The 22,672-nt window shown below is 31.4% G+C and overlaps 2 protein-coding genes and 1 long non-coding RNA gene across 7 annotated transcripts; 2 read left to right on the top strand and 1 right to left on the bottom strand.

Moving 5' to 3' along the window:
- Window positions 4,605-6,270, top strand: LOC109347289. Its single transcript, XR_002107588.1, has 4 exons — window positions 4,605-4,679; window positions 5,187-5,256; window positions 5,339-5,393; window positions 5,925-6,270. It is a non-coding gene; the product is annotated as an uncharacterized LOC109347289 (long non-coding RNA).
- Window positions 11,853-16,004, top strand: LOC109347286 (protein KINESIN LIGHT CHAIN-RELATED 2-like). Its single transcript, XM_019587028.1, has 3 exons — window positions 11,853-12,148; window positions 13,174-15,115; window positions 15,320-16,004. Exons 2-3 carry the CDS (start codon window positions 13,200-13,202, stop codon window positions 15,534-15,536), a joined length of 2,133 nt encoding a protein of 710 aa, XP_019442573.1. The 5' UTR covers window positions 11,853-12,148; window positions 13,174-13,199; the 3' UTR covers window positions 15,537-16,004.
- Window positions 16,325-22,381, bottom strand: LOC109347285 (L-aspartate oxidase, chloroplastic). 5 transcript variants are annotated; one of them, XM_019587026.1, is made up of 9 exons: window positions 22,007-22,055; window positions 21,365-21,510; window positions 20,439-20,790; window positions 19,003-19,245; window positions 18,675-18,731; window positions 18,512-18,592; window positions 18,073-18,134; window positions 16,689-17,732; window positions 16,325-16,552 (listed from the first exon to the last, which is right to left on the bottom strand). In XM_019587026.1, the coding sequence occupies exons 2-8, from the start codon at window positions 21,496-21,498 to the stop codon at window positions 16,718-16,720; spliced, it is 1,944 nt and encodes a 647-aa protein (XP_019442571.1). In that variant the 5' UTR covers window positions 21,499-21,510; window positions 22,007-22,055; the 3' UTR covers window positions 16,325-16,552; window positions 16,689-16,717. The 5 variants fall into 5 exon arrangements, with proteins under 5 accessions (XP_019442571.1, XP_019442572.1, XP_019442570.1 ...); XM_019587027.1 differs by having other exon boundaries at window positions 16,325-16,575; window positions 16,694-17,732; XM_019587025.1 differs by lacking the exons at window positions 16,325-16,552; window positions 22,007-22,055 and adding an exon at window positions 22,229-22,381 and having other exon boundaries at window positions 16,619-17,732.

Raw genomic sequence — 22,672 nt, 5'->3', positions numbered from 1 at the left:
TTATATCCCGCAAATTGTGTCATTTACTATAATTGATCAAAAAACACCTAACTTATAAATTTTTAACTTAAATATATTTTTCAATCAATCATAATAAATAATATATGAAATGATATACATTTTGAGGCAGTAGATATGGTCCTCGTATTAAGATATGGTCCCCTTATTAACAAGTACCTCTCTCAATCTCATTCTCTCTTATTCATGTGGGCACATGGACTCTCAAAATAGTTACTAATTCATCAAAACCAAATATATCTACGTAGAGAATATATCTGTTGTCTCACTTTTTATATCATTTTATATCTTATCATTTCTGATTGGTTGAAAAAATTATTTAAGTTAAAAATGTAATTATTAAATAATTTTCTGAACAATCATGTCTTCTGACACATAAAATGACACAACATATGTGACCCATCTTTGTGCGTATGTGGCTATGCATTTTTGGGTGTTGTTTATTTGTTATTTTTGTACTTTTTTTTCAAACTTAGTTTTTCTTTTATGGGATTCACGGTCATTGTACCTTTCCTATGGCCCATCTCTTTCACACAAGATTGGCTTCAATAATCAATGATGATGCAAACAGTTGAATAGAGTCGGTGGCACAAAAAAGATAAAAACATTTACATTGAATTCATAAAACAATTATTTTGAATAAATATATCATTATTCATTTGTCATTATTAATAATAATGAATTTGCAAAAAACCACACTTCCATGATTCCAACCTTTGGAATCATTTGTGTATAAAGTAAAAAGTCAATGAAATAGAACCATAGTTTTGATGAGGTGAAGCCCATGAAATAGAATCATAATTAACATTTAATTTGATCATTTACCACACATATAGACGGAAACAAGTTAAGCCGCATATCAGGGGCCTATAACAAGTTAAGTTGATCCATATTTTTTTATGAATAGGTCAAACTCAGGCAATAAGTCAGACTCATATTTTCTAAAAAAACGTATTTAGTTTAACATGTTAGATTTTAGGCCACCTAAAAAACATATTAAGTTTAACAGATCGACCTATTTAGTTATATATAAGAATGTCATTATATAGAAAGAATTATTTTTATAGTTTTAGTATAAAGTAAAAGTTTTTTTTGTACTATGAAGATTATTCTCTCACCTTTTTTAATAAGGAACTAATCTCTTTTAGGGCGTGTAACTGCCACTCCCAACAACTGTCTCACAGAAATCGAACCGTTGAACTTTTGGGAAGCTACTAAAATAACCCAAATCAAATAAGCTTAGAAAATAGGATAAATATATTGAGTGTATTTGATAGTAAATGGTTTATAAGGTTTAGTGGGGTAAGGTCTCACTCGATCTTTAAGATCGATGGTTTGATTCTTGATAGTGACATTTGTTGGGTGGGTCAGCCACGAATCCCAAAATAGATTAGTTCCTTACCTAAAAAGTGAGGGATACCTTTGGTAGTACCAAAAGAATGGTTTATAAGTTAATCAACTAACATGTGATTTTTACATTTTCAATTTAATAAGCTAACTTATTATATTTTAATTAATTTATAAGTTTTTAATAAGCCGGACAATATTTTATATCCCGCAAATTGTGTCATTTACTATAATTGATCAAAAAACACCTAACTTATAAATTTTTAACTTAAATATATTTTTCAATCAATCATAATAAATAATATATGAAATGATATACATTTTGAGGCAGTAGATATGGTCCTCGTATTAAGATATGGTCCCCTTATTAACAAGTACCTCTCTCAATCTCATTCTCTCTTATTCATGTGGGCACATGGACTCTCAAAATAGTTACTAATTCATCAAAACCAAATATATCTACGTAGAGAATATATCTGTTGTCTCACTTTTTATATCATTTTATATCTTATCATTTCTGATTGGTTGAAAAAATTATTTAAGTTAAAAATGTAATTATTAAATAATTTTCTGAACAATCATGTCTTCTGACACATAAAATGACACAACATATGTGACCCATCTTTGTGCGTATGTGGCTATGCATTTTTGGGTGTTGTTTATTTGTTATTTTTGTACTTTTTTTTCAAACTTAGTTTTTCTTTTATGGGATTCACGGTCATTGTACCTTTCCTATGGCCCATCTCTTTCACACAAGATTGGCTTCAATAATCAATGATGATGCAAACAGTTGAATAGAGTCGGTGGCACAAAAAAGATAAAAACATTTACATTGAATTCATAAAACAATTATTTTGAATAAATATATCATTATTCATTTGTCATTATTAATAATAATGAATTTGCAAAAAACCACACTTCCATGATTCCAACCTTTGGAATCATTTGTGTATAAAGTAAAAAGTCAATGAAATAGAACCATAGTTTTGATGAGGTGAAGCCCATGAAATAGAATCATAATTAACATTTAATTTGATCATTTACCACACATATAGACGGAAACAAGTTAAGCCGCATATCAGGGGCCTATAACAAGTTAAGTTGATCCATATTTTTTTATGAATAGGTCAAACTCAGGCAATAAGTCAGACTCATATTTTCTAAAAAAACGTATTTAGTTTAACATGTTAGATTTTAGGCCACCTAAAAAACATATTAAGTTTAACAGATCGACCTATTTAGTTATATATAAGAATGTCGAAATTATATTATTTTAATATAAGTAATATTATTATATATGTAATATTAATATTAAAATGTATACAAAAATATAATTTTATTATAGAATTAGATGGACCTAACTAAAAATAAGTCTATAAGTCCATTTAAATGTAGACATTGTAACCTATTTTACGATCATATAGTATAATATGCTTTTAAATAGGTTAGATGTAAGTTTTGAATTTTTTTAAACAAACTAACAAATCAAGCTCAGGTTCCCATGCTATATCGGCTGAGTTTGTTTAAGGCAAAATCTGGCCCGACCTAACTTGTTTCTACTATTGTCAGAAGAAAGTTTTGTATTAATTTTATTTCTTACCCTCTTCTCTTTTATTTTTATTGGCTTTTCCCTCTTTAAAATAAAAAGGAAAACATTACTAACAACTAGCAAGTATCATAAGGATTTTGGTTGGGGAGTTAAAATTGATAATAATATATATTTTTCAATAAAATTTCAATTAAAGTGTAAGTAACATTGCACTTGGTATATTGATATGTATAAATCATAATACTCACACGTGAAAGTTTACTTTATGAATTGAAAATAAAAATGTTGCAACTAAAAGATTTATTGATTCACGAGAAGAAAAGGGAAGGTACCTTTATATCATAAAAACAAAAACAAAAATTAATAATTATAAAGAATTATCTTTAATGTAGACATGAAATATGTTAAAAAATGTGGTATATCGATATAGCACCACAAATTCAGTGTCACGAGATGCACGTGTAATTAGATATTTAGGCAACTAGAGTCATAAATGATAAATCCAATAATCATTTTCAACTTTCAACCAATAATTTTATAATTGATTAATAGAAATCAAGTGTGAATTGGGTATTGAAAAATTCCAACTTTTTATAGGAAGCTTGGTTTTAATTAACTAAGGTTATCCATATATAAGGAAAAAGAAGCATATTTTTATATGGGTTATTAAATTCGAATTGGGTCTTGATTCATCATGGTACTTGATTAATAAGTCATTGTTTGGATATATTGATTCAATTTTATATTAAAATTTTATAATATTAGTTAAAATTATTTAATAATTTTATTTTAAAAATATTATCTTTACATGAGTACTTAATTAAACAACCAACAATAAATACATCTTTGCAACAAAATATCACAAATAAGTTGAAAACATGTTCAAACAAAATATATATTTTAAGCTTTAATGACAAAATAATTCATAAATACGTTTAAAACTTTATTAAAGATATATATGTAAAAAATGTCTCATTTTTTAGTAATATAGATTTAATGTTATTTTTCTCCTATTCAAGAGTCCAAGTATGAACCATCCATAATAATTTTGTCCTAGCTATCTATAGATCACATGTAGACAATCTTCCTCACAAAAGGAAAAAGGATGGAATTCTATGAATTCCATTTTATTGTATGATATTTATATCTTATTGGATATATATTCGATGAAACACAATTACTAAGATAAAATATCTTATTTTAGTTATGAAATCCAAATATATCTTTCTCCTTCTCTTGCTTTAGAAAAATATATTATTTGGTGGTATATCACAAATAGAAAGTATAACCATTAGAAAGGACGATTTCGTAATTGTTTCATGCTTAAGCTCGACCTCAATCGAAAAGGAAAATGGTGGTACTTTGAGATACTATTTTGAAATAACTAGAATTCTAACCTTATGCTAAGACCTATGATCCAAGAGACAATTTCAGGTAGAGAGTTTGTATAGGGAGCAGAAGAAAGAAATTACCTAGTACACGATCTCGTCATTTACTTTAAAATTTGATGGTCTATTTACTCGAGACAATTGATACTGAATAAAGGAAATCTTAGTTTTTGTTTCTCGTGTGGTGTACCAAAAAGAGGTATTGTTAAGTCTCACATCGAAGAATCCGTGTTTAGCATCCCTTCCTTTTTCATATATATAAAGGTAACACACAAATTCTCTAATCATTCAAAACCCAATAATACTTGGGCCTTTAAGTATATTTTGGGCCTGTTGTTTTTGGCAAACAATCTTTTGCTCTGGTTACTACAATTAAGGTAATTTCATTCATTTCTCTCTTTATTTTCAGCACTTATTTATCCAAATAGTTTCCTTTATTGTTTTTATTTTGTTATATTGTTTTTTATTTTAATATTTTATTCTAATTTATATCTTCTTTTCTTAGTCAATTCATTTATTTATTTATTTTATAATTAGCTTTGTAATATATATTATTTAGTTTTGGGTTGTCCAATCAACAATGCGTATCTAGTGGTGGAATGTCCCACTAGATTTCAAGATCGAAAATTGGGTTATCCTTAAACTAGTTTTTGACTCTTGCCACTGATATTTTCGAGCTATTTTCATATTTTGTCCAATTCAATGATTTCCAATCCTTTAAATAAGAGTATGCCCCGGTAGAAAATTTATATTATATTGAAAATCTGGATGTAGAAATAATTTTAAAATTTTTATATTCATTTTTTTATATTAACCTCTTCATAAATATTACTTTTAAATTTTAGATCACTAAAATTTCTTGTTGTTTATGAATTCATTGATAGGGCTTGGAAATTTTGAGAATGTTGATAAGAAGACTCAAGAAAATAAAGAAGCACCCTACATATATGTTAGGTGAGTATTACTATTTTCTAATCTTATATTCATCATTAAATTATGTAATTTACTAATACCTTTTATTGGTGCTTATTTATAGATACATGGTTAATTTGCCACCTAGACAAAATAATATTCAATATCCTACCTACAAGGTATGTGACTTATGATTTATGGTATATTGCTTAATCATATAAAACATATTCTATACTTAAAAGTTTGATGTTGTTATAAAATCATTCTAAAATAGAAGCTTGAAGATTTTTAATGAGAATAATATTAATAAGGAATACCAACATTATAAATCTCCTAATTCAATAAACTTTTCCCTTAAAAACTATGCCAATACACTACTTGTACCCAATTAATAAGGTGTGCAATATTATGTTATCAGTGTAAAGATTTATAATAATCACTATATCATTTATTAATCATTTGTATTAAATTTTTTGAAAAATCAACCGTAAATGACATAGTGACAGTATATAAAACTCAAACAATATTTTTTTTATTTAACTTTCTTTTTCTCTTATAAAAAAACATATGGTATCTTTATTTTCCTATTTGGATCATATGAATTTTGTTTATATTATGTCTTCAATATGCACTACCTTTTAAAGATATTGTGCAAGATATGCTTGATATATGATTTACTTTACTAATCATAATATATATTATGCATGTAGGGATTATTCGAAAAACAAGAATTATTTACACACCAACAATTATATGAATCAATTGGATGATTGGTATGCATTTCATTACAACACGTCTTAGTTTTTTAAGGTTATCAAACGTTGTTGTTGATGAAAACTATGACGTCACTTTATGGCAGCAATGTCATAAGCTTTTGTGGCATCTTTGGTGTTGAATGTTCCTAAATAAAGATCTTTATGTCCTCCAATAGATTAGTTGTAAGAAAATTATCAAACCCCACTTATTTACCTTGTATTTATGTTTGTGTCTTAATTTCACAATTTGTAACATGTTCAATATTCAAAGTGATTCAATACATTTTATTCTTTAAGGTACCATTAATTTTGATTAGTCACAAGGGACAAAGCTATTGTTATTTTGATTTAATTTGGCACTTTCATGCTTTAAAGTATCTTTAGGTCACAAATTCAAAGGCTCTTCCATTTAAAATACTTAATTGAAAGACATCTAGTGTTAAATTTTGGTATGAATCATGAAAGAGACTTTTTGATGAATAAATAAGTATGAGAATATGCATGAATGAGAAAATGAAAACTTGAAGAAAGAAAGAGAAAGAATATAAACTCTGTTTCTTATTATTGAATGAATCTCTCAGTACTGGATTATATTTTAAATTATAAGGAATAAGAGAATTACCATTTATATACTATAATGCCTAAGTAACAACTAATCAGTTAATCGACTAACTATACTGTTAATCGATTAACGAATACAGTATTACAACTAACAAACTGAAAACAATCAACAGTTAATCGATTAACTCTTACATAATTACAACAATTTCAATATTCATATAATCGATTAACTATAGTGTTAGAATCATTGTCATTCTAACATCTACATTGAGTAGTTTGATTAAAACCTAGATTTCTACAAGTAAAGTTTCACCTTGCTTATGATCAACAAATGAATGTACTTATATTTTTACATAAGTTTCCCTCAAAAAATAAGATATGATTATCTTTAGCCTTCACCAAAAATTCTCCAACTCCACTGACAAACTCATCTTTTAGGCCTCTCCTATAAGGATTTACCCTATCATAAATCTAGCTACACTCCATTTTCTACATATCAACAATAGTATGATATAAATATTACTTTTGCAATATAGAGATTTTCAATGAAAAGAAACCCAATTGGTATTCTAAATAATTTTCATCCACCTCATACATTATTGAATTTGAGACAATCATTATATATGATAAGCATTATATCATATTCTCACTCATTTTGTCCAATCTAAAAAATTAGCATTATGTGCATATAACTTCTTGAACTAACAACACGGAGAAAATAAGGAATTAGAAACTCTTACCAACAATATAATATATAATATGTAACGTCTCAAAAATTTCTCTAACAATATTACCTAAAAATGTGTAATATCTCACTCATTTTTACGGTGTTACATAATGAGGTGGAGGAACTCTTACCCACAAAAGGAAAGGTTGCATCCAATAACTTGTTGACAAGGGGGCAATCTTGTATGCTTTATTTATACACATTTTGTTTCCATATTTGGATTTTGCTTTGTATAAGTTGATATGATTGAAATAAAATGATGTTGTGTCATGGACTATGCCAAATCATTCAAAAATAAAATGATTGATACACAAGCTAAAATAGCAAGACCATTGGTGCTTGACCGAGTCAAATTGATTTGTGGTCGAGGAATGATGGATTGTGATTCATGACTAAGGAATATTGGATCGTAACCGTAGAACACTTGGTCATGATCAATGGAGGCTGGATCGTGACCAAATATCACAAGTGCATAACCATGATACATAGAACTTAGCGCATCATCATATAGCGCATAAATTTTCAATCTGGCCAAAGTAAGCCACACATGACTTAGACACATGGGCGATATGACTCGATCACTTGACACGATTTTAAACATATGGGTTGTATCAAGTTTTTATTAATTGTCTATTGACTTGATTGTTCCAAAATGTTATTTTAACAAAATTTGTTAAATTGTTTAAGTAGTTAGTTGTTATTTTTCTGTTTTTGGAATAGTAAAATAGTATTACTTGTTAGACAAGTAATGGGATCTCTTAATCTTTGTATAAAAGCCTATTCAAGGCATCACTAATAATTAAGAATTAAGTTTATTTTCTCTCAAGCAAACCTTATCAATAATATTACTTAGAGATTAATTAGGTTACATTGTTGAGAAAATGATGTATATACCAATAATATAAGAGTTTTTACACTATTATTGTATCATCTACTATTCATTGTTAATTATAATTGATTTTTAAATAAAAATAATACAAATGAACAGTAAATAATGTACTAATTGTGTATAAATCTTTACACTTCGTATAGATTTTACACTTTATTTGTATTTTACACTTTATTTGTTTAATGGAAATTAGTCACTAACTAATCACTTTCTTTCTTCTAAACAATATGTCACATATATGGTTGGTTTGTTATACATAACTTTTCTCATTCAATTAATATCACTTTTATTTTCTCACGTCATTCATCTCTCAATATTATTTTATTATTACATGACTTTGTTTTTCAACATTAAACTTTAAACATTGCAAAAATCATCTCTCCTTCATAATTAGTGTTCAAAAGTCATCTCAATGCAATACCCTATAATACAGGGTAAATAAGATTTATTATTATTTTTTTTAAAATGAAGACATATACTAATACTTAAGAATAATTACATACATGTAACCTTAGAAATAAATAATTAAAATAAGTATATGTCCATTGTTAATTATTAGTGGTTATAGATGAGACATCCCATTAAATCCAGAAGAAGTTTTAGGTAAGGATGCATTAAAAATAATGAAATTGTTTGTTGGTGTATCAATTTAAAATTCCATATCATGGAATTGGTGACTTGTCTACTTCCCTATGAAAAATTATGCATCACCAAAATAAATATAGTGTTTGGTGGTGTCCAATTCTAAGATAGTGTCTTATTCATAGTGATGTATTATTTTTTGTACTATCATTTTCACTCTTTTCGGGTAAGGAACTAATCACTTTTGGGATGTGTGGTTGTTCATCCTAATAAATGTCACTATTAGAAATTGGATCATTAATTTTTTGGTTATCTTAAGGATCTAGCAGGACCTTACATCACTAAACCAAAATATTGTTGGTTGTGTTGTATATTTCTTTAATATCACAACTCGTTAAAAAGAGAAAAAATATATTAAACAAAACTATATAAGAGTAGCACAAGATTCCTATCAAGTTTGGGTTCATATCTTTTTCAATCAACTTCAATTAACATTCATATATGTTCCAAAATTGGGTCACTTAATTAAAGTTCAGAATTAATTAGCATAGGGTCTTTCTTTTTTCCTAATTTATTCTAACTACCAAAATTAGAACCAATGGATAGGAATGTTAATTGAAGTTGCACCACTTAAATGAATCTCCATCCTCTCAAGTAGTAGAGGGTCCAATACTAATAGAGATTGTGACATGTAGTATTTAAAACTATTTAACGGTGTAGATTTTAAATAATTTTTAATTAATTATTTTTAATTATCAAATCATTTTGGGCCTTACATTCCAATAATGGATAATACTAAAGATGATCTCAAACCTCACCTAAATACATGTACCTCTTAACTTTTGGAGGGTTGTTTGGGACTTGAACTTTGTTCAATTTTGTCTTAAAGTGTAGGTCAAAAAGTTAGTGTTCCCCTAATGATTTAATTTGTCTTGGTTTGGTTCTTTTGTTGTTCATAGAATCTATTTTGCCCATGCCCTTAACTAATTAGCTTAGTCAAATAAAAAATAAGCTACTTAATGTCTATAGTTGAGACATGAAGGTGTTTGAGAAGAAAAGAGGGAGCATGTAGTGTATAGGCATGGAAGTATAGGTTATATTAGTTCATAGCTTAATTGGAAATTAAATGAAACTTATTGGACCCTACCTATGGCTTGGACCTATATGCTAAATTTATGATCACTTTGGTTAAAGAGAGAAAAATGTAAGAAACACTCTCATTTATAATAAAAACATTCTTTTTCACCTACACTTCCATTCTCATGGCATGCAAGAAACTCGTATTTCAAGAAAGGAATGAAATAACATTTATGAAATTGCATAATAAAAGCATGTAACAAATTTCAATTTCATAATTAACTTGCTATAATTCAATTAATTAATTACACAATTATATATTCCCAATTACACTTACATTTTTCAGATAATTTGAAAACCTCATAACTACAACTTACTTTTATTATAAGGAATTAATTAATTTTTGGTATATGACTATCTATCTCAACAATTGTCCCTCATATAAATCGAACATTTAACATTTTAATCTATCCGTAAATTTAATAAAATTTTCTTATACTATTGTACCAAAACTTTATTTATTTTAGTAGTGTGACATATGTCAATTAGTTTTTACATAGGACAACTTGTCTCAATTAAAAAAAACTCCTAAGAGATTATGTGTTATCTACCTACCAATGTTCCAAATCAAAGTTTATAAAATAATAATATTGATGGGAATATATAACTTTTGGAAAGTGGGCCCACTCAGTGCTGCTTACCATTTAACAGCCTCAATGCAGCTGGATATTGTCCACGTCGACATTCTCCTTGTTACAAAAACTTGTCCGAAGACATATATAATATGTCACATTTAAAGATAAGTGTATTTTTTTTCTCCCACAAATATTCTCGTACTAGAGACAATCATGTCCGAGCCGGGAACATCCAAAGGTACGTGAGGCTAACTCTACCAGCAGACATTTTTTCCATCTACAAGACTTGAACCCGAGACTTTACTAAGGGAAATCAAACATGTACCACTTGAACTAATGTCCGATGTGTATTTATGCTTGTTAGTATTATTACTTATGATTAAATTTTAATTAAAATTAAACTTTTAATATTTTGGCAAGATTTAATTGGTTGTCTCTACATACATACATCTTCATGCAAGTCTTTCTCTCTCTTATTCAAAATATTCAACCAATCATTGCTCCTACTTCTTATTCCGTTGCCACGTGGTATCTTTTTATTGGAACTTTGAACTTTCACCTCCTGAAGCGTAAACGAGTGGTAACTTTAACATTTCTCTTTTCGCGTGGAAAAGCCGTTAATCCCGCCACCCTATGCTTCTTACATCTCAACTGCAACTCTATAAACATAAATAATAAATATTCTTAAAAATATTAATTTAAAATATCCTCAAAATTCAAAAATATGTTACTATCTTTTGAAAATACTAATAAAAATTATGTTGGGAAAATGTTTAGTTTTTAATTCAATTATAAAATTTATATATATAGCAAACAAATACTATGAAGAAAGGTTTTTTTGTCTAAGTAAAATTAGCATCTCAATTATTGGGTAAGAGACACTTTAGGAAGAAAAAAATGTTAATTTTGAAAATTTGAGATAGAAAATATAAAATAGTCAAATTAGGATTTTATGAGAAGATAATTAATTTTATAACATGTTATCTAAAAACTAATTTTTGATATTTTCACAAACATATAGTATTTAATATGTAGCACAATAACTTTTTATGCTTATGTTATCTATAGGAGAAGATTCACTTAATAAAATCAGCAACTAATAAATGTTTGAGAATTAACCAAAATACATATACCAAAAACACAAACAACCTAATTTTTTTTATCTCTTCACAAACTAATTTCTTTCGAGATGCGTGGCTGCCCTCCCAACAAGTATCGCTTCCATAAATCGTATCATTAACATTTTGGTAATTATGGAGATTTACACTACTAGATCAACACCTTTTGGTACCTGAAAATCTTTTTACAAAAATTACCCACATAACAAAAAGAATTATTATTAAAAAAATAGAAGTTGAATATGAAAATGATAGAGTAGGAGGCATGTCACGTTCTTCATTTTGCTTCAACATTCCAACTCTTACACATGCAATATCTAGATAATCTCAATAATTTCATACATAATTTCATCTTTACCCTCCCCATTTTCCCATAATTCCAATATTGCCACTACCAATTTTTCTTCATATTATTCTTCTTGTTCAATACACACCCCACATGTATATAAATTCATATTAAGTACTAACATTATACAGCTATATTCATTGACCTTATATATCTTTATATGTACATAATATAATTCTAGTAACACCCCATTATACATTGTTCTAAAGTTTTTTGCTTTTTATATTTCTGAGAGTACTAAAGGTAACACTTCATATTTACATTTATTGTTAATCCTATGTTGTTTCACTTTGGTTCCGGTTTCTGATTCTGACTTAGATACGTTCAATCATAATAATTTTTCGTGCATGTTGTCAATAAGGTGCTGCATTTTTTTTACTTGGTTCTTGTTGCTGCTTATGTTTTAAGCTATTTTCTTATGTTGTTCATTAATTTGTTCTGTTTTATGTTGTTTGGTTTTTGATGTTGTGTTCATTGGAAGGAGCATATATGAGAAGAAGTAATAACAAGCAATTAGATGGAATATTTTTTTTAGCTTTTTTTTCTAGCTTTTTTTTTTTTCATTTCTCTTTTGCTTTTTCTTACTTTTCCCTTTCTTCTTACATAATTTTTGTGGTTCATTTTATATGACAAGAATCACCAATGGTTTTTAAGCTCTTGATTTTGTGATTGAGTGTACATTTAGGTAAACAACTTACTCTTACTCTATTAGCTTTTTTGAAATAAGCTAAAAAGAGTTTATAGAAAAGTCATAATCAGAAATAAGCTCTGCCATAATCAACCCTCTTGATTCCACAACATATATGTATTGTGAATTGTGCATTCTGAATCCTTGTGTAGAGTTTTTTTCTTCTTCTTGTTATCATATTTTCAAGAATTTCAAACTTTTTCTATTAATATTTCTGTTATCAGTGTTTATGGTAAGGTGCTGATTATAATATTTGATAGTTTTTTGTGTGGATATTACCGAGAGTATCCTCTTCACCTTGTTGGATAAGGAACTAATCCCTTTCAGGATTCGTGGTTGCTCCTCCCAACAAGTGTCGCTCCCAAGAATCGAACCCTCGATCTTGGAGATCCAGTAGGGCCTTACACCACTAGACTAACGCCTTGTTGGTTTGATAGTCTAGTTTAGCTATGTTTGAATTAAATATAAAATGGAATAATGCATTCTGAATCATTATGCAGACTTTGGTTCTTGTTTTTTTTTCTTCCTATTTTGAAAATATCAAAGTTTTCTTTATATTATTTTGTTATCATTGTTTTTTAGGTAAGGTACTGATTATACTATTCCAATGCTTGATTTAGCTATGGAAGAATCAAATGTGAATGGTTCAGCAGAAGAAAATAATGGTTTTCGGACACCGCACAAGGAAAACTTCACAACGCAGCAACAAGCATCACCAAGGAGTACATTGAGTCCAAGAAGCATTCAAAGTGGTGATTCAATTGATTTAACCATTGATGGTGTTGTAGATACATCTATTGAGCAATTGTATCACAATGTATGTGAAATGAGGAGTTCTGATCAATCACCTTCGAGGGCTAGTTTTTACTCGTATGGAGAAGAGTCCTCGAGGATTGATTCAGAATTGTGTCATCTTGTTGGAGATATTGTAGATTTGGAAATCACAAAGGAAGTGGTCACTGAGGAGAATAAAGAGGAGTCATATCCCGAGAAAGATGTTGTGTCATGTGGCAATGACCCTACAAAGAAGGGTAATGGCCAAAGGGTTATTGAAGGATCAACCAAGTCGACTCGAAAAGGAAGAAATTCGTCGACTTACAAGACGAATAATGAGAAGGGTGTACGAAAAGTAAATGGTGTTTTTCATATGAGGAAGCATAATAGGAACCTTGGTTTGAAGGAGATCGAGGAAAGTGATGCTGAATTGGGGCCATATTTACTCAAGCAAACAAGATATATGATCTCTTCGGGAGGGAATCCGCGTAAAGCTCTCAGTTTGGCTCTTAGAGCTTTGAAATCATTTGAGATGTTGAGTGAAAGTAATGGAAAACCAAGTTTAGAAATGGTGATGTGTTTGCATGTATTGGCAACAATATATTGTAATTTAGGACAATACAAGGAGGCAATTCCCATTCTCGAGCGTTCGATCGATATTCCAGTGCTAGAGGATGGTCAAGATCACGCGCTGGCCAAGTTTGCAGGATGCATGCAGTTGGGTGATACTTATGCAATGATGGGGGAGATTGAGAATTCTATACTGTTTTATACAGCAGGTCTTGGAATCCAAGGACAAGCATTGGGGGAAAGTGACCTAAGATTCGGCGAGACGTGTCGCTATGTGGCTGAGGCGCATGTGCAGGCACTGCAGTTTGATGAGGCTGGGAAGCTTTGTCAGACGGCTCTTGATATTCACAGGGAAAATGGGTCCCCTGCTTCGCTCGAAGAAGCGGCAGATAAGAGACTAATGGGGCTTATCTGCGAGTCGAAAGGTGATTATGAAGCTGCTCTTGAGCATTATGTTTTGGCAAGCATGGCAATGTCAGCTAATGGACAAGAATTTGATGTAGCTATGGTCGATTGCAGCATCGGCGATGTGTATCTCTCATTGGCGCGCTACGATGAGGCGCTGTTTTCTTACCAGAAAGCACTCTCCGTTTTCAAATCAGCAAAGGGAGAGAACCATCCAACAGTTGCTTCAGTTTATGTAAGGTTAGCTGATTTGTACAACAAAATAGGGAAATTCAAGGAATCAAAATCACACTGTAAAAACGCGCTGAGAATTTTCGGGAAGAGCAACCCGGGAATTCCCTCAGAAGAGGTTGCAAGTGGTTTAATAGATGTAGCTGCAATCTATCAATCAATGAATGATTTAGGGAGAGGATTGAAGTTACTCAAAAAGGCTTTGAAGATATATGGCAATGCACCTGGTCATCAAAGTACTATTGCAGGAATTGAGGCTCAAATCGGAGTTATATATTACATGCTAGGGAACTATTCTGATTCTTACGACATCTTCAAAAGTGCCATCGCCAAGTTTCGCGCCAGCGGAGAGAAGAAATCCGCTTTGTTTGGAATTGCTTTGAACCAGATGGGACTGACATGCGTGCAGCGTTATGCTATAAACGAGGCTGCGGATTTGTTCGAAGAGGCTAGGACTATATTGGAAAATGAATATGGTCCATACCACTCAGACACTCTAGGAGTTTATAGCAATCTAGCAGGAACCTATGATGCAATGGGAAGGTACTATGTTCATTGTCCCCTTTACTTTCATGAGTCCATATTGTTTCGGTCTCTTAGCTTTTCGTTCGTGTATAGAACAGGACTGAACAGAACAAAATATTCTACTTTTTAGTCTTTTGTCATGTTTATGTTCCATCCTATTCTAACATGATTATTGTAACATGTTTATCACTACTAACACTTGTTCTTTGTAATTATGTGCAGAGTGGAAGATGCCATTGAAATTTTGGAACATGTAGTTGGCATGAGGGAAGAGAAACTCGGAACAGCAAATCCCGATGTCGACGACGAGAAACGCAGGTTGGAAGAGTTACTGAAAGAAGCTGGAAGGGCGCGGAACAGAAAATCAAGAAGATCATTGGAAACTCTCTTGGATGCCAATTCTCACCTTATAAAAGAAAATTTCATTAAGATTCTATAAAGCTGAGGATGTATATAAAACATGATGAGGGGAGCTGCTTTGCATATTTTGATCATTGTTTTCATATATTGCCGAGATGGAGAGTTCTGCATAACAATGACTTTATCTGTCTTATGACCTGAACATCATACGTTCAGATCCGAGAAACAACGTTCCCAAACCCTATTAGGTGGGAACCACATGCACTAGACCGTCCTTTTTTCGTATTTTACCTAAAAACAATAACAAAGTGGACATAGGTTCCACTTCCAATTGTTCATTGCTCAAGTACATTCACAGAAATTACTTTAAGTTTAGTCTACTTTTTACAGTGCATAGGAAACTTCATTATAACTCAATCTATAAAATGTGAAAAATGCAACTTTCTATGTAAATAAATGGATGGTGAAACTTATTTTTCCTTGCTGGTAGACCAAACTATTGGAAAATTCAGTTGCTTCTAACCAAGTTTGATATGAAACCATACATTTGTTATGTTTTCTTGTCCTAGTCAAAGCATGTTATGAATGTGACAAACATGAATATGACACTGCAGAATGTGGAGAAGTAACATTATACATCAAAAGGTTGTAGATGTTTAGATATGTACATTGGTTAAGGATTCAATAGCAGCAAAGTTGCATCAGAAAATGGTACATTCAATATTTTAAAAATCCAAACATTGTACTTTATAAACCACAAAAAAAAAATACCAAAATAGCTTTTTTGAACTAAAATCCATTAATGACTTTACAAAATTATAAAAGTTAAGATTTTATAAAACCACAAAAAATAACATTCTCATCTATAATGTTATAAAAGGAAAAAAGGAAAAAAATAAATGTAAGATATTTTAAAATGCAATTATTAGTGCCTTAAAGTATATGTGAAGTTTTCATTCTTCATTGGCTATATTTCTCAATACAAAGAGAATGAATCAGATGATAAGTATAAAAAGGAAAATATAAAAATTATGAGAGAGGGAAATGCATATTAGCCTTAGGATTTTCCCTCTCTGGTGCTGATTGTGCTGTATTTCAATTATGTTCCCTATTCATATATGAGAATAAAGTATCTTCTGATATAAGAAGACAAATTATCTCCTTCAGCCACATGTCATACTTTTACTGGTCGGAGGAGATAACTTATCTCGAGGAGAAACTTTATTCTCTTCATATATAATGGCAGAAACTGATAATGCTTTACTGCCACAAGGGTTGCTTGTGTAACTGTCTAGAACTCCATGTACTGTTTACAAGTGAACTTGGCATAATGATTGTTGGCAATCTTTCACTTTCCTCAAGATCAGGAAAATCAATGGTGTAATGCAGACCTCGGCTCTCGTGCCGAGAAAGGGCACTGCTGACAACAATCTTTGCACAACAAAAGAGGTTTCTCATTTCACATATCTCAGGGCCCACCATTGTTGGTTTCCATCCATGTTGAGTTATGTACTCCTCCCATTTAGCCTCAACTTCACCAATTTTCTGCTCTGCAGTTTCTAGTCTCATCGTCGACCTAACAATTCCGACATAGTTCCACATTATAGATTGCACTTCTTTCCTCAATTCCCTTGTCATTGATAAAATCTTGCCTCTGACATCGTTTCCAAGTGATAAAGGCACGACCGGTCTTGGCCACAAATTTGAAGCAGTCAGATCAAGACTAGAGCTCTTCATTTGATCAACCGAGGGAAGCACGGCTCTTTGTGCGAAAACCAGTGCCTCGAGCAATGAGTTGCTAGCGAGTCTGTTAGCTCCATGCAAACCGGTGCACGCTACTTCACCAGCTACATACAGACCCTGCACATTTGTCTCTCCTTGTAGGCCAGCACGAACTCCTCCGCACATGTAATGTGCAGCTGGAACAACGGGGATCGGATGACGAGTTATGTCCAAACCATATTGGAGACACGTTGAAGAAATGTTGGGGAAGTGTGACAGAATTTCATCCTTTGGCTTGTGGCTTATATCGAGGAGCACATACTTCTCGTCGCGTTTTTTCAGTTGGTCATCTATGCTTCGTGCTACCACGTCCCTTGGAGCGAGTTCTGCCCTTCCATCATACAAGGGCATAAACCTTTCCATGCCTAAGTTATACAGGATGCCCCCGTCACCCCTTACAGCTTCAGATATCAGAAATGCGTTCTCCCGAGGCTCGGTTGGCTTAATAGGAAGGCCTTCATCTGCTAAGGCGGTTGGATGGAACTGCACAAACCTGCAAAAATCATGATCAATAAGCTCGGAATAGAATCCTACACGACTTAGGAGGCGTTTGGAAGAACTTATAGAGAGCTTATTTTTAAGTATTGAGAATAGATTATGAAAATAAACTTCCGAAAATAACATAAGAAATCAGCTTATGACATCTTGCATGCTCTCTTTATAGTTTATTCCAATAAGCTTGTTAATGAAGCTTATTAAAGTTGTTTACCGAATAATAACTTCAAATCTTTGCAGATTATTTTGTCGACTTTTATTTGTTTAAAAATATGTTTAGCTATGTTCTACAGAAAGAAAAAAAAACAATATTCACAGTTTCGAAACAATCTACTCACTCCATGTTGGAAATCACAGCTTGAGCTCGGTGTGCAATGGCAATTCCATCTCCGGTGGCGACCTGTGATAGTACAAAGAAGATTAAATTAGCATGCAAAAAGTCTCGCCATATAATGCATCATTTCGGTGCCATATATGTATCAATACTCCAGAGAACAAATTAACCGACTTAATGACAACAATTTTTGCTTCAAGTATATTGTGTTGCTCAATGATTTTTATTTAATAATGTGCATCACTAAATTTATATAGTTATCATCCAAATAAATTAATGATGTTATTTTGAATAAGCAATTAATTGCAATAATGAGTAGTTTAATTTTCAATTTCACCCTCTTCAAGACGATACTATATTAACATCATAAACTCATTCTAGAATATTAAATTTTCCGACATGATTTATGTCATTAAGAAAGTAAAATGAAAAAAGAGAAATACCAGAGGATTTGTAGTTTTAGGATAAATATGTCCAGCTCCACCCGAGGCAAGTAAAGTCACCTTCGAAAGAAATCTTACAACCTAAAGGCTAAAAAGATGAAATTTCAGAAAATATATTCAATGGTGACAATAATTTAAAATCGCACATGGTTGCTTTTCCCACCTCTAGTGTTTCAGTATTCAGTGTATCGACACCAAAACAAGTTATATCAGAACCATCCTGCGACACAGTAACATGTTTTAGATAGTCGATGCAAACATTCAAAAAGACGGAAATAACACGGGTTTGGTTATATGTTTGGTGTATTTCATAACTAGAAAACAATAGTAGACAAAGGTAAAAGTGAGACATTTCGGTTTCACCAAAATAGTTGAATCAAAGAGAATAGAACATTGCATTCTGTTCCGTTCTATTCTGTTCGTTTACCAAATGCTGCCTAAACCTTTAGTATAATACGAAGAGAAAAGAAAAAATAATTCCGAGAACAAACCTGACAAGTGAGAAGATCTATAGCGAAGTGGTGTTCGAACACAAAAATATTAGGATTGTTGACAATTGCCTTCAGCAGAGCCCGTTCAATCTCTTTTCCGGTCATATCAGCTGCATGAACAACTCTATGATGTGAATGACCGCCCTCTCTCGCTAGATGCAAGTTACCATCTTCCCCGTGATCAAACGATGCACCCATAGCAATTAGTTCTCTGACTCTGTCGGGTCCTTCAGTACAGACAACCTGGAAAAAAGAGTCAATGTTAATAAAATGAGAACGGTTGCTTATCGTGAGAAATGAGAAGATGGATAAAGGTTATCGGCAGATATTAAATCCTAATTAAAAAAAATAATGTGACATTCCATCAGGTCCTCACGCGCATATATTTACTGCCATCTATTCCGTCGTCTTTGTGACATCCACATCCCCTTGCTTCCTTCCTTTTATAGATAATGAATTAGACACGGACAAATCCCTCTTTGGTTTGTCCACGATATTTTCAGAGTTTCCGACCATGATTTATAGATGGAAAGGGACAAGTACTCTTGTTTTCTAGATTACTTGTCCTCCACCGCCCTTCCCAAAAATATTTCGGTGAAAATTCCTTAATCATAAATATTTTAATGGAAATTCGTACCTTGCGAATAAAAAGAAGGACAAGGAAGGAATGAGCAATACCAACGAATAACGCTCCATATATGTTATGGCTGGCTCACGTATAACAGCGATGGGTGAAGTTCACCTCGGAAACGGCAGTGAGTGAGAGAGACAATTACGAATGTGTAAAAACAATTAAGAAAATTGTTCGACTTACAAAACCCGGTCTGGTAGTTTATGAAGTAGTTTGATTCAATGCGTGATCTCGGTAAAAGAAAGGAAGAGGAGATGTATGTCAAGAAGGCAACGGAATAGATGGAAGGAACTATAGGCGCATGGGGAACTGATGGAATGCCACATGAGTTTTTAAATTAGGATTTAATCTATGCCATTAATCTTTATCCGACGGAAAATAAACAAGCGTTCCCACCTTAATCGCACACTCGCAACCTATATATATACATGTATATATATCATCTAAAGGTGCATGAGTAATTCTTGCATGTTCAAAGATCTCCTAAGAATTAATGCAGAATGTTATTCAGTTCCATAAATTAAAGATTCGCTACGCTTTTGCGGTTATCAATCAGAAAAAGTAATTGAATAACTGAATTGCATTTCAAGTTGAAAACACCTTGTTTATAAGTACAAAACGTCGCTGTCATCAATTTGAGATAAGCATTAAAAATATGAAAAGTCGGTTCATAAAACAACTTAAAAGAACGAATCTTCTTAGGTCATTGCATATTCAGTTGTATTTATTTGGTTTAATGTTCATGAGCATAGATCGAGTTATACGAAAGATTTACGTGCTAGATGTGATAAGTCTAGAACATTACTCTCACAGTCTCCTCGTCACAAAGGTAAGCCCCGGCCACAATGGTGTCCTTCATGTGACTCTCGACAGAGTCTGAAGGGCATAGCACAGCACTAACACCACCTTGAGCATAATTGGTGTTGCATTCATGAGACTCAGCCTTTGTTATCACCGCAACAGTTCCATATTTTGCAACATCGAGCGCATAGCGGAGGCCAGCAATTCCACTCCCAATGACGGCAAAGTCAAAGTGTTTTGTGGAACCATCGTTTTTGCATGAGGAAACGACTTTGAAGAGTTTCCGGTTCCTATAAAGCTGAGGTACAGAAAACTCACATCTTTGCACCTTCAGGACTTGGGATACCCCTTTAGACCTAAAATTGAAAAAATAATTTAGTAAAGAAGAATAAACCGGAGAGTGAAGTACAATGTGTAATACTACTACATAATTAATCGGTTCAAAAAATTTATTTTCTAGCCACACCCGACAATTACTTGCTTCAAACAAATTAAATAATAATCATTTCGCAAGTGCTACAAACCATGACGATAACTTGATCTATCTACATCAAAATTTCCACTTACGAAACCTAGCAACCAATCAAAGCTGAATATGCTTCAGATCTGACAAATTTAACTGCGATGAAAAATGAAAATCGTACAAACTTGTGCAAACAGGTAAGATTTCACGACTAATATGATTCCAGGATTAAAATATTGTAATGATACCACCAGAATATTAAATATAAAAGTTTTAACAGAAAATAAATCATATGATCTCCGAAAATTACATAAAGGAAAAAACTCGTGATCTTGTGCAAACAAGTAAAAATTCATTCAACAACAATAACTCCGGAGAAGCAAACAAGAACTCCTTGGTAGACATCAAAATACATATTGTGAGACTTAAAGTAACGATTAATATGATTATTGGATCAAAACCGTTACCATGAAAACTCTTTTTGTAAGTATCTCTTGAATGGCATATCAGAAACCCAAGTAGTCCTTCTACACCTTTGTATGTTGCAGTCGGTCACTCTACAACGCATCGTGCCAATTCCAGCAGGTATGCAAGTTGCCATTGCGATTCCTTTCTGCGAAAAGCAAACACGGATTAAATTAAAGAAAAACTTCAAACAAGAGGCCTTCACTTTCGGCGTGAATTCGCACCACCACAATCCATCATAGAATGCAGATCACATAAAGCAATAGTAATACTTTGTGGAAACCAGTGAGTGACAAAGTTATCAAAGTGATTCTCCACAAACACTTTTTGCAGATTTTTATTTATTCATAAAAACTTTTTAGTAAAACCCAATCAAATATTAAGAATATGAATATATCAGATTCAGAAGTGATTTTTTATATCAAAGTATGAACAAACTGGTTCCAAATATCTTATGATATTTTAAATTTCTCCATTATACTATATAATTAACAGCAACAATACAAAACCAAATTCTAAGCATAGCATATACAAACTCTTAGAGTTTAAATTTATGTAAAAGAAAATACATCAAATCAATTCAAAAAAATTAAAAATCCTCTCTTTTCCAACAAAATATAATAAAAATCACATTTTTGACTTACCCCTGATACTAAAATTTAAGAAACAACATGCAACGATGAAAAAGTTGTTGAAACATAGAAAAATGGGTTAGAGAGAGAGAAAGAGAAAATGGGGGTTGGAAAGAGTTTAAGAATCACGAGAAAACGTGAAGAACCAAAAGAACACACACACAAAATATGAATGATGATAATAAATAAATAAATAATAAAGTGAAGAAAGAAATGGTGATAAAGTTAAGTTACCAAAAGCTCTGAAAGAAAATAAGGAAGAAGATTATGTGTAATTTGTTGTAGTTGTTGTGAAGAAATAACGAGTGAGAGAAAAAAGAAGGAAAGTAGAATTGTATTGGGTAGCGTTGTTTTGCAGAAAATGAATCTAGACAAAACTACACTAATAATTATTCCTCCAATTTAGGAATATATAGATATATAGAGAGATACATAGATAGATCCATGAACATAAACCTCTTCATGTTGTGTTGGTTAATGAAGGGTACTTTTAAAACATGATCATAATCTCAAATACTATTATGTTCGCTAGATCATGTTTTTCATGTGTTGGAGTAAATATTTCGCTCATGTTTTTCATGTGTTGGAATAAAATGATACTAAAGATTTCATATATTGATCAAATTAGTTTCTACTAAGTGTTGTAAAATATGTTAAAAATGACTAATTTGACTCACA

This window comes from Lupinus angustifolius, chromosome LG05 (assembly GCF_001865875.1).
Source record: "Lupinus angustifolius cultivar Tanjil chromosome LG05, LupAngTanjil_v1.0, whole genome shotgun sequence".
NCBI lineage: Eukaryota > Viridiplantae > Streptophyta > Magnoliopsida > Fabales > Fabaceae > Lupinus > Lupinus angustifolius.
This window is presented reverse-complemented; position numbering and strand designations above follow the sequence as displayed.